General features: G+C 38.5%; 1 protein-coding gene across 1 annotated transcript in view; it reads right to left on the bottom strand.

The window, feature by feature from the left end:
- Positions 1-13,610, bottom strand: part of FAM135A (family with sequence similarity 135 member A) — a 175,469-nt gene that overhangs the window by 50,038 nt on the left and 111,821 nt on the right. Inside the window, exon 11 of the mRNA XM_042781564.1 lies at positions 765-838. Coding sequence (XP_042637498.1) covers positions 765-838 — 74 coding nt within the window. The remainder of the gene's footprint in view (positions 1-764; positions 839-13,610) is intronic.

The following is a 13,610-nucleotide window of genomic DNA, read 5'->3' as shown; positions in this document are numbered from 1 at the left end:
TCTATCGGACCAGCAAACCTGGTCCTCCCCTGCCTTTTTTTTTCTCCAAATGATTTTGAGTTTGATACAGAACATTTTATGTACTAGAGTTTTCTTAAGTCTTCTCAAACTCCCCATCCCATATCAACTTCTCCAACCACTACCAAGGAAACAGTTTTGACTTTTTTCATCTTAGTTTAATCTGTTCTAGAACTTCATATAAGCACAATCATAGAATATTTACTCTTTTGTGTCTGACTTCTTTTGCTCAGCATAATGCCTTCAAAATATTTATTAAAGCAAAAAAAAAAACAAAAAACCAGGCCTAAATATACTCAGTAAGAAAAATGGAAGGCAGCTACTCTAGATATTCTAACTGCAAGTCATATGCATAAGAGATAGTAGTGGCAGTCTGGCTACTTGTATAAATTCATAATATATACTGATGAGTGCAAGAGATCCTGGTATGCAAAATAAAGATAGAATAAAACGGCCAAATGGAAAGTTGGAGCCAGAGCTGTACAGGTCTACCAAAGTTACTGTAGATCTGCCATGAGATAAGGTATAGCATGTATTATGTTTCTTATGCATAGCATGGAGCTTTCATTAAGTCATTCATAAGATTAAACCAAACTTGATTAAACAGAGAATTTCTGAACCTCAAATTATCCTAATTTCTTCTATTATAAATATTGTATATCCTGTTACTGATAAATTTTGAAACAGAAACCTTATGCAAAAGGAAATAAAATTATTTTAATCTTAGATTTATTTATGCTACTCACTGAAGTTCCTGGTATGCAATGGCAGCTTCTCTTGGATGTTCAAAACAAAAGAATGCCTCAGAAAATCTGCGTACCTAAAAAATTCCAAAGGATAAAGCATTAATAACATGGCAAAATTTAAAAGCCAATCAGGCATAGAATGATGGTAGGGAAAGAAACTCCCTCTATTACGCTTTCTATACCTCCCTGTGAGAATCAATCTTTCATTCCTTTTGTAAAGTGCTATTGAGTCATTTTGGACTCATAGTTACCCCATATGACAGAGCAGAACTGACCCATAGAATTTTCTTGGCTATCATCTTTACAAAAGAAAATCACCAGGTCTTTCTCCCACAGAACCATAGCATGGATTCAAATAACCAACCTTTCTTCCTACCTGACCTAATTTCTACAATAATAACTATCATTTCTTGACAATATCTTACTCCTGGCAAACCTATGTGTGCATATGGAACTGCTTGATAGGGTTTTGAAGGCTGTGATCCTCCAGGTATTGATCATCCTTCTTCCATGGTGCCTGTGGGTGAGTTTGTAGCACAAACCCTTCAGTTAGTAGTCAGGTGCTGTGGTGCAGTACATTACCTGGTATGGCTTTTCCAGCCATAAGTCTTTATGAGCTCCGTGGTAGAATTTGCTGTGAGCAACTGAGGAGCTCCTGATGGTAAAAGTTATCCACCTGGGGTATTTCTGTTGCAAGTGGCACAAAGCAATGTTCTGGGAAGTTCGCTGTCTCTCAGGTGCTTAGAATTCTGATGTTATGATTGGCTAGTTTGGCTATTCTGCCAGGTTCAAAAGGAGGCCTCCTAGAGGCAGAGGTCTCTCTGACTGCTGGCTGAGAAAGACATGCTGCTGAGAGAAATAAGCTCCTGAGAAACACATGCTGCTGAGAAAGAGACACCGAGAGACACACATTGCTGAGAGAGTGGCTGCTCCCAGCCTCAAACTGTTGGCTGAGAGACGGCGGGCTGAGAGAGACTAACCATTTTTCCTGAACTTGAATTGTAGCCTGGTGCTTCCCTAATAAATCCCATAATCTGTGAGTTCTGTGTGGCCACTGCAGTGAATCATCAAACCAGGCAGAAAGGTGGTGAGTGCTGTGGGAGGAACAGTTGGAATCAGGGTTGGTAAAAGGGTTGGAGGGAGGCAGCATGTCTAGCCTTGGGCTACTGATGGTAATTCTGTCTCCCTCTTGTGGGGTTAGAGGTCAGAAGATGTCTTTCTGCCCCTTTAGCAGGTGCTTAACCCTGTGTGTCATTCAGGGACTCCTAAAACATTATTAAAAACTCTATTCTAAGGTATTTGACTGCTAACCAAGAAGGTTGGTGGTTCAAATCCACTAGCTGCTCTGCAGCTGAAAGATGGGGCAATGTACTTTTGTAAAGATTTACTACACCTTGGAAATCCAACAGGAGTTGCTGTGAGTCAGAACTGACATGATGGCAGTAGGTTTGGTCTTTTTGGTTTTTATTAATATATTAATCTCATTTAATATATGAAGAAACCGATGCACAAAGAGGTTAATCACTTGGCCAAGAGAATATAGCCAGTAAGTGGTAAAACTGAGATTCAAATATAGATATGAAAATTCCAAATCTTGTGCTGGAAAGACTTATCTCTTATCTTTCTCCTGCATTAACACTCCATTACCAGAAAGCCTCTTCTTTATTCTATGTACCCGTATGTTGTTGTTGTTATGTGCCATCGAGTCGGACCCGACTCATAGTGACCCCTCCTTGGGTTTCCCAGGCATGGGAAAAAAAAATATATGTACTATACTTCACTATGGAAGTAGATTGCCCCATCTTCCTTCCGAGGAGTGGCTGGTGGGTCTGAACCGCCAGTCTTCTGGTCAGCAGTCAAGTGCTCTTAGCCATTATGCTACCAGAGCTCCCTGTACCCATCCATATAAGGTATACTTTTTATATTCTCTCCCACAATGATTATCATGCTGTGGCAATGTACAATAAATAAGCCTATCAAATGTATTGTGTGGCCCTACCTAATGTATGACTGCCACCTGATGGCAACTCAGCTTAATTTTAAGGCAAATACATACATAGAAAGAATGTTGAATTTACAAATTCAAACTTAGAGAATGACCAATATACGTTAGTATTTTGGTATTTTTGTTGTTGTTGTTGCATATATACCTTAATTAAAAAAAAATCACTATGTAACATCAACTATTCAAACTTTAGCGAAGAGTTGGCAGGGAGGGAAAAAACCCTAAGCATTCAAAATAGGTTTTTGGGGAACATTTTATTGTGGTTTAGATTAAAGTATACATAACAAATTATTGTTCCAATCAATAATTCATACAGAAATTGCTCTGTGACATTGGTTGCAATCCCCACAATGTGTCAGCACTCTACCTTTTCCACTTGTCCAGTTTCTCTCTCCTTTCCTGCCTTCTCATCTTTTTTGGCCAAATGTTGCCCTTTGGGTCTCACACAGTGGATTGTTCTAAGGAACACTTTCTTCCTGGGTGTTACTATTTATTTTATGTTGTTGTTAGGTGCTGTTGAGTTGTGTCCTATTCATAGTGACCCTATGCACAGCAGAACGAAAAACCACCCAGTCCTGAGCCAGCTCCATGATTCTTCCTATACTTGAGTCCATCGCCGCTGCCACCTTGTCAATCCATCTCACTGAGGGCCTTCCCCTCTTTCGTCGACCCTCTACCTTACCAAGCATGACATCTTTCTCCAGGGAATGGTCTCTTCTGACAACGTGACCAAAGTATGTGTGATGAAGTCTGGCCATTCTCGCTTCCAAGGAACATTCTGGCTGCACTTCCTCCAAGACAGACCTGTTAGTTCTTTTAGCAGTCCATGGTACTTTCAGCACTCTTTGCCAACACCACAGCTCAAAAGCATCAATTCTTCTTCAGTCTTCCTTATTCACCATCCAGCTCTCACATGCATATGAGGCAACTGAAAAAACCATGGCTTGTGTCAGGTGCACCTTAGTCATCAATGAGACATCTTTGCTCTTCTGCACTTGAAAGGGTCTTTTGCAGTTGCTTTGCCCAGTGCTATACGTTGCCTGATGTCCTAACTGATGCTTCCATTGGCGTCGACTGTAGAACCAAGTAATGTGAAGACTTTGACAATGTCAATCTTTTCTCCATTTATCGTAATGTTGCTTATAGGACCAGTGGTGAGGACTTTTGTTTTATAGGCCTGTCTATTAATTGGTTGAAAGGTGGGCTCCAGAGTGCCTTCAGTTTCAAGTTAGAAGTTTGTATAAGGACTGTAGACTCAGGAGTCGGGCATTCCTCCAGTCTCTTTCAGACCAGTAAGTCTGGTCTTTTTTATTTTTTTTTAATTTGAATTTTCTTCTACACTTGTTACCCATTCTAACAGGGAATTTCTATTGTGGTCCTGGTCAGAGTGGTTGGTAATGGTAGCCAGGCACCATCTAGTTCCTCTGGTCTCTGGTTAGAGGAGGCTGTGGTTCATGCAGGCCATTAATCCTTTGGACTAATTGCTTCCTTGAGTCTTCAGTTTTCTTCATTCTCCTTTGCTCCAGGCAGGAAGAGACCAAAAACTGCTTCTTAAATGGGTGCTTGCAAGCTTTTTAGACCCCAGATGTTACTTACCGGACCAGGATGTAGAAAATTATATTTATGAACTGTGTTTTGCCAAATGGCTGAGATGGCCCCCAAGACTATGGTCCTTATTGTTCAAGTCCAGTAGTTTAGTTTGGATGTCTAAGTAGTTTCTATAACTGTGGCCCTTATGTGCTCTATGACAATACATGCAGCATTTACAAATTTGTATGTAGAAATATCCACAATCATACCTATACATGTATGTGGGTATACTCCTGTATGACTTCCCTCATCTATTTGGCATACATATTTACCTATATATTTACTCACAAACCATTATTTGTTATTACACTGATGCAGAATTGTATGTTACAGCATTAACTGCTTATTATTATTTATTTATTTAAAATAGTATATTTTAGCATTTACATTTTACTGCTGTGTACCTCAGTGTCTTCCTTTGCCTTGTTCATGTTGTGCTGACTTACCTTATGTTGTGTATTGCCTTTCTCTGCAACCTAATTACTACTTGTGTACTATCTAGTTAGTTGTTTCTCCCCCTTTCCTTCCCATCCCTGGTAACCACCAAAGAATGTCTCCTTCTGTGCATAAACCTTTTCTTGACTTTTTATAATTATGGTGTTATACAATATTTGTCCTTTCGTGATTGACTTATTTCACTCAGCATAATATTCCCCAGATTCGTCCATGTTGTGAGATGCTTCACAGATTCATCATTATTCTTTATGGTTGTGCAGTATTCCATTGTACGTACCATAGTTTGTTTATCCATTCATCTGTTGATGAACATGGACACGTATAAGTCTATTTGAGTGACAGGTCTTATTTCTCTAGGCTTCATACCTAGGAGTGAGATTGCTAGGTCATATGGTATTTCTATTTCTAGCTTTAAGGAAGTGCCATATTGTTTTATATAGTAGTTGTACCATTTTGCAGTCCCACCAACAATGTGTGTCTCCCCACAACCTTGCCAGCATTTGTTGTTTTCTGTTTTTTGGATCAAGGACCTCTGGAGGTACAGTGCATAAGGCACTTGACGGCTAACCAGAGTTGTGGATCTGTGCCACTATTGCTAGGTTGAGATGGTACTTCATCGTAGTTTTGATTTGCATCTCTTTAATGGTTAATGATAGCGAGTGTTTGTTAGCCAGCTGAATGTCTTCTTTGGTGAAGTGTCTGTTCATGTCCCATGCCCATTTTTAAATCAGATTGTCTTCTTGTTGTGGAAATGTTGACATTCTCTAAAAATTTTAGAAATTAGGTCTTTTTCTGATATGTTACTGCCAATATGTTTCGTCCCAGTCTATAGGCTCTCTTTTCACTCTTGTTGTTTGTTATGCTTGAAAGTCTACTTATACCATAAATTACAGTCTCTACCTTCGTCCCTATGTTTCTTCTTCTGTGATCTTTATGATTTTAAGTTTTATATCTAGGTCTTTGATCCATTTTGAGTTAGTTTTTGTGTATGGTATGAGGTCTGGATCATGTTTCAGTCTTCTGCAAATGGATATCCAGTTCTGCTGGCACCATTTATTAAAAAGACTATCTCTTCTCCATTTAATGGACTTTAACCCTTTGTCGAAGTTCAGCTCTCCACAGTTGGATGGATTTACTTCTGGATTCGCAATTCTGTTTCACTCATCTACAGGTTTCACCAGCCTGTTTTGACTACTGTGGCTGTATACTGTAATTTTTTCTTGTGCAAATAATGCATCCACATAAATAACACACACAGAAAACTAACACATGAAGGAGTTGCATGATTTGCAAAACAAGTCCATATAACACACACATTTGTGCAAAAATGTGGTAATAAGTTCTAAGGTTGAGAAGTGTGTGGCTTCCTACTTTGTTCTTCTTCCTATTTTGTTCTTCTTCAGTAATATTTTACTTATCCAGGACTCTTTTCTTTCTATATAGAACTGTCTATTTTTTCTATCTCATTAAAAGATGCTGAAGTTTGGACTGAGACTGCATTATATATATAGATTGCTTTGGGTAGTACTGACATTTTCACAATGTTAAGTCTTCATGCCCTTGAACATGGTAAATTTTTCCATTTATGAAGGTCAATTTTGATTTCTTAGAGTAGGGTTTTGTAATTTTCTTTGCATAAGTCTTTTATGTCTCACAAAAAAACTGACTACCATCAAGTTGATTCTGACTCATAGCGACCACTGGGTTTCTAAGCCTATAAATCTTTACAGAAGCAGACTGCTCCATCTTTCTTCTGTGGAGTGGCTGGTGGGTTTAAACCATCAACCTTTTGGTTAGCAGCCAAATGTCTTAACCACTATACCACCAGATATCCTTTTTATGTCCCTAGTTAGACTTATTCCTAAATATTTTAACTTTTGGAGGGCTATTGTAAATGGTATTTTTTTCCTGATTTCCTTTTTGGAGTTGTCTTTGTTAGTGTACAGGAATTCAACCAAATTTTGTATGTTGATCTTATACTCTGCCCCTTTGCTGAATTCTTCTATCAGTTCCATTAACTTTCTTGTGGATTCTCTGGGATTTTCCATGCACAGGGTCATATTCTCTGCAAATAGGCATAGTTTTGCCTCTTCCTTACCAGTATGATTGCCTTTTAGTTCCCTTCCTTGCCTACTGCTATAGCTAGGAGTTCCAGTACAATACTGAGTAGGAGTGGTGGTAGAAGGCATCCTGGTCTGTTTCCCATTCTCAAGAGGAATATTTTCAGTCTCTCTCTATTGAAGATAATGTTGGCTGTTGGTTTTGTATATATTATTGTTGGGTGCCATTTAGTCAGCTCTGACTCACAGCAGCCCTATGCACAACAGAAGAAAACCCTGTCTGTTGCTGTGCTATCCTCACAATACTTGCTATTGAGCCCACTGTTGCAGCTACTGTGTCAATCCATCTCATTGAGGGTCTTTACCCTTATATGCTGACCCTCTACTTTACCAAGCATGATATTAGTTCTTCAAGGAGTGGTCTCTTTTGACAACATGATCAAAGTAGCTGAGATGAATGAAGCCTGGCCATTCTTGTTTCCAAGGAGTATTCCAGCTGTACTTCTTCCAGGACAGATTAGTTCGATTTTCTGGCAGTGCATGGTATTTTCAGTATTCTTCACCGATATCACAATTCAAATGCATCAATTCTTTAGTCTTCCTTATTCACTGTCAGGCTTTCACATGTATATAAGATGAATACCATGGCTTGGATTTGTCACATCTTAAGTCTTCAAAGTGGTATCTTTGCTCTTTAACACTTTGAAAGGGTCTTTTGCAACAGATTTGCCCAATACATAATGATGTCTGATTTCCTGACTGCTGCTTCCATGGGTGTTGATTATGGATCCAAGTAAAATGAAATCCCTGACAACTTCAATATTTTCTTCATTTATCATAATGCTGCTTATTGATTCAGTTTTGAAGATTTTTTTTTTTATGTTGAGGTATACTCAATACTGAAGATTGTACTCTTTGTTCTTCACCAGTAAGTGTTAAAAGTCATCTCACTTTCAGCAAGCAAGGTTGAATCATCTGCAAATCACAAGTTAATGAGTCTTCCTCCAATCCTGATTCCGAGTTCTTCTTCATATAGTACAGCTTCTCAGATTATTCGCTCAAGCATGCAGATTGAATAAGCACGGTGAAAGGATACAACCCTGATGCACACCTTTCCTGATTTAAAACCATGCACTATGCCCTTGTTCTGTTTGAACAACACCTTCTTCATCTATGTACAGGTTCATCATGAGCACAATTAAGTGTTCTGGAATTGCCATTTTACACAATGATATCCATAATTTGTTACAATCCAGACAGTTGAATGCCTGGGCATAGCCAGTAAAACAGAGGTAAACATCTTTCTGGTATTCTTTGCTTTCAGCCAATATCCATCCTACAACAGCAATATCTCATATCCCTCATACCACACATCCTCTTCTGAATCCAGCTTACATTTCTGGCAGTTTTCTGGTAATATATCAAACAGCATTACACTGCTATTTATAAGGTTTTCAGTAGCCAGTTTTTCCAAAGTGGATGGTCCTGTCCTTCTTCCCAATCTGTCTTAGTTTGGAAGCTCTGCTGAAACCTGTCCACCATGGGTGACTCTGCTGTTATTTGAAATACCAGTGGCATACCTTCCAGCCTCACAGCAACACACAAGCCACTACAGTATGACAAACTGACAGACAAGTGGTGATTTTTATATATAAGATCTTAATTATGCTGAGGAATTTCCCTTCTATTCCTATTTTGCTGAGAGATTTTTTAGGAAAAAAATTATGGAGATTTCATCAAATGCCTTTTCCACAATGATTGAGATGATCATGCAATTCTTTTCCTTTGTTGTATTTATGTTGTTGTTGTTGTTGTTATGTGCTGTCGAGTTGGACCCAACTCATAGCGACTCCTCCTTGGGTTTCTGAGGAGGTATCACTACAGAAGTAGATTGCCTAACCTTCCTTCTGAGGAGTGGCTGGTGGGTTTGAACTGCCAGCCTTCTGGTTAGCAGCCAAGTGCACTACACTACCAGAGCTCCCTGTATTTATGTAGTTGATTAAACTGACTGATTTTCTAATGTTGAACTACCCTTGCATACCTAGTATGAATCCCACATGGTCATGATGTTTTCTTTTTCAGATATGCTGTTGAATTCTATTGGCTAAAATTTTGTTGGGAATTTTAGTTATAGTTATGAGGGATACTGAGCTACAATTTTTTTTCTTTTTTTTTAGTGTTGTCTCTGACAGGCTTTGGTATCTACAATTTTGTTTTTTAGTATTGTCTTTGACTGGCTTTGGTATCAGGGTTATGCTGGCTTCATAGAATGAATATGGGAACATTCTATCCTTTTTTTTTGTTATGGAATAGTTTGAGTAGGACTGGTGGTAACTCTCATCTGAATGTTTGGTAGCGTTCTCTAGAGAAGACATCTGGGCTGGGGCTTTTCTCTTCTTCTTCTTTTTTTTATTTTTTATTTTTTCAATATCTTCTTTTGTTTTGGGTCTGTCCAAATTTTCGACCTCAGACTGTATTAGTTTAGGTAGGTAATGTTATTCTAGAAATTTCTTCCATGTTTTCAAATTGGCTGGAGTACAATTTTTCATAATATTGTTATGATCCTTTTTATTTCAGTTTGTTCTGTTGTTCCAAGGGGACTTTTTAAACACTTCACAGGTTATCCACTCCTTTATCTGTGGTACACCCTAGTATGTTCTTTATATTATATTTCTAACAGAATTTTAATTATAGTACATTTTTATATGGTCACATTTGTTGATTGCAGTGTCTGTATCTATCTGATAGATCACATTACTTATGATACCTTGCAGAAAAGCAGGCACCTCACAAATGTTTATTGAACAAATATTCTTTAAGTCCATGCATTTTACTCACAGCAGAATACCTGAAAGGTGTGTTTATAGATACCTTACTTATGCTTACTTTTAGGTACAATCCTTGGTCCAATTTATTTGGTTTCTTGAGTCACAGCACAATAAAACAAAATTAGACAAAGGAAAAAGGAGTATGACAGAGTTAAGTACACATAAGCAGTTATGAGAAATGAGAACTTGATGCTGAGGGGAAAAAAGGAATCTAAGTTGTATAGTGCTGCTATAACAGAAATACCACAAGTGGACAACTTTAACAAACAGATTTATTCTGTCACAGTTTAGGAGGCTAGAAGTCTGAATTGAGAATGCCAAGGGGCTATTTGTTACTAAAATTATCCTTCAAGCAGACTTTTATTTGTGATGAATCTCACTGGAGGAGGTATCATCTCTCATCTTAACTTAACTAACGAAGGTGCTGGCAAATAAGGCCTGTGGGCCAAATCTGGCTTACCATCTCTTTTTGTAAAAATAGTTTATTGGAACATAGCTATGTTCATGTGTTTAGGTATTGTCTATGGGTGCTTTCATACTACAATGGAAGAGATGAGAAGTTATGACAGAGACTTATAGCCTATAAAGCCTAGAATATTTACTATTTGGCCCTCTTCAGGAAAAGTTTGTAGACCCTGTTCTATAACATAGCAATTTGGGCCAGTGGTTGCCTAATCAGAATGATTTTTTAAGAAAACTATGCAATCAATTTCGGTATGTATTCAGCTCACCCCTCTGGAGGTAAGTTTGCTTTCAAGCCCTATTTAGCCTTAGCTTTTCAAGGCTTATATACATTCCTTTAATTTGCCATCAATTAGCTGCATTTCTGACACAATTCATCACTGTTTAAAATCTTGGTTGTGAGAAATACTGTTAATGAAGAATTGTCTGAAAAATAGGCATCTCATCCATTCTAAATTCTTATACTAAGATTAAGCCAGACCATCAGTGAGATGAATATTCTCATTATACTATTTCATCCATTGTAGATTTCCTTTTATTTGGGCCTCTGAATTACTTTGGGGATAGTTTCAGGCATACAACTCACACATTAAAAATACTGATATATGTTGTTGTTGTTAGGTGCCACTGAGTTGGTTCCAACTCTTAGAGATCTCATGTACAACAGAATGAAACACTGCCCAGTCCTGTACCATTCTGACAATCATTACTATGTTTGAGCCCACTGTTGTAGGCACTAGCTAGGTCAATCCACTTTGTTGAGGGGCTTCCTCTTTCTTACTGACCATCTACTTTTTTTGTCTTTCTTTAAGAACAGGGCCCTCCTGGTAACATGTCCAAAATATGAAAGATGTAGTCTTGCTATCCTTGCATCTAAGGAACATCCTGGCTATACTTGCTCCAAGACAGACTTGTTCTGGTGCATTCAGTATTGTTTGCCAACACCACAATTCAAAGGCATCAATTTGTCTCCAGTCTTCCTTATTCTTTTTCCAGCTTTCACATGCCTATGAGGTTATTGAAAAGATGATGGCTTAGGTAAGGTGTACCTTAGTCTCCAAGTAACATCTTTGCACTTTAATACTTTAAAGAGGTCTTTGGCAGTAGATTTGCCCAGTGCAATAGGTTGTCTTATTTCTTGACTGCTGCTTCCAAGGCCATTGATAATAGATCCAAGTAAAATGAAATCCTTGACAATGTCAATCATTTCTCCACCTATCATGATGTTGCTTATTGGTCTAGTTGTTATGGTTTTTGTTTTATGTTGAGGTACAATCCATACTGAAGGCTGCAGTCTTTGATGTTCATCAGTGAGTGCTTCAAGTCTTTTGCACTTTCAGCCAGCAAGGTTGTGTCATCTGCATATTGCAAGTTGTTAATGATTCTTACTCCAGTCTTGATGCCGGGTTCTTCTTCATAGAGTCTACCTTTTCAGATTATCTGCTCAGCATCTCAGCATACAGATTAAGTAAGTATGGTGAAAGGATGCAGCGTTACACATACTTTCTTGATATTAAACTATGCAGTATCCTCTTGTTCTATTTGAATGACTGTAGAGGTTTCTCATGAAAACAATGGAAGTGTCCTGAATTCCCATTCTTTGTGATGTTAGCCATAATTTGTTATGATCCACATAGTCAAATGCCTTGCCATAATCAATAAAACAAACGTAAACATCTTTCTTGTATTCTGTGCTTTTAGCCAAGATCCATCTGGCATCAGCAGTAGTATCTCTTATTCCATGTTCTTTTCTGAATCCAGATTAAACTTCTGGCAGTTTCCTGTCTATATACTGCTGCAATCGTTTTTTAATTGTAACTTTACTTGCAATGTGACATTAATGATACTGTTCCATAACTTCCACATTCTTTTTGATCATCTTTCTTTGGAATGGGCACAAATATGGACCTTTTCCAATCAGTTGGCCAAGTACCTATCTTTCAAACTCTTTGGCATAAATGAGTGAGTGCTTCCAGTGTTGCATCTATTTGTTGAAAAACATCACTGGGTATTCTGTCAATTCCTGGAGCCTTGTTTTTCACCAATTCCTTCAGGGTAGCCTGGATTTCTTCATTCGTACCAGTATTTCTAGATAATATGCTACCTCCTGAAATGGTTAAACAATGACCAATTCTTTTTGGTACAGTGACTGTGTGTACTCTTTCCATCTTTTGATGCTTCGTGCATTGTTCAATATTTTGCCCACTGTTCTTCTTGTTAGGTGCCGTCGAGTCATCTCTGACTCATATTGACCCTATACACAGCAGAACGAAACATTGCCCAGTCCCGTGCCAGCTCCGCGATTCCCGCTATACTAGAGACCACTGTTGTAGCCACTGTGTCAGTCCATCTCGTTGAGGGCCTTCCCCTCTTTCGTTGACCCTCTACCAAGGATGCTTGACATCCTTCTCCAGGGAATGGTTCATTCTGATAACATGACCAAAGTAGGTGAGATGAAGTATGGCCATTCTCACTTTCAAGGAGCATTCTAGCTGTACTTCCTCCATGACAGATTGGTAGTTTTTTTTTTTTTTAGCAGTCCATGATACTTTCAGCATTCTTCACCAGCACTACATCTCAAAAGCATCGATTTTTCAATCTACCTTATTCATTATCCAGCTCTCACATGCATATGAAGCGATTGAAAACATCATGGTTTGTGTCAGGCACACCTTAGTCCTCAATAAGACATCTTTGCTCCTCAGCACTTGAAAGTGGTCCTTTGCAGCCGACCTGCCCAATGCTATACGTTGTCTGATGTCCTGACTGGTGCTTCCATTGGCGTCGATTGTAGACCAAGAAATGTGAAGTCTTTGACAACTTCAATCTTTTCTCCATTTATCATGATGCTGCTTATAGGTCAAGTTGCAAGGATTTTTGTTCTCTTTCCATTGAGATGTAACCCACACTGCAGAATGTATTCTTTAATCTTCATCAGTAAGTGCTTCAAGTCATCTTCACTTTCAGCAAGCAAAGTTGTGCCATCTGTGTATCGCAGTTTGTTAATGATTCTTCCTCCAATCCTGATGCCACATTCTTCTTCATAAGTCCAGCTTCTTGGATTATTTGCTCAGCATATAGACTGAGTAAGTATGGTGAAAGGATACAACCCTGATGCACTCCCTTCTTGATTTTAAACCATGCAGTACCCCCTTCTTCTGTCTGAATGACAGCCTCTTGTCTATGTACAGGTTCCTCATGAGTACAAATAAGTGTTCTGGAATTCCCATACTTCTCAATGTTATCCATAATTTGTTATGATCCACACAATCAAATGCTTTTCCTAGTCAATAAAACACAAGTAAACATCTTTCTGGTATTCTTTGCTTTGGGCCAAGATCCATCTGACATCAGCAATAATATCCCTTGTTCCATGTCCTCTTCTAAATCCAGCTTGCACCTCTGGAAGTTCTCTGTCAATATACTGCTGCAACCATTTTTGAAT

Source organism: Orycteropus afer, unplaced genomic scaffold (assembly GCF_000298275.1).
Source record: "Orycteropus afer afer isolate SDZICR_OR568_19922 unplaced genomic scaffold, OryAfe1.0 scaffold00133, whole genome shotgun sequence".
NCBI classification, from domain to species: domain Eukaryota; kingdom Metazoa; phylum Chordata; class Mammalia; order Tubulidentata; family Orycteropodidae; genus Orycteropus; species Orycteropus afer.
This window is presented reverse-complemented; position numbering and strand designations above follow the sequence as displayed.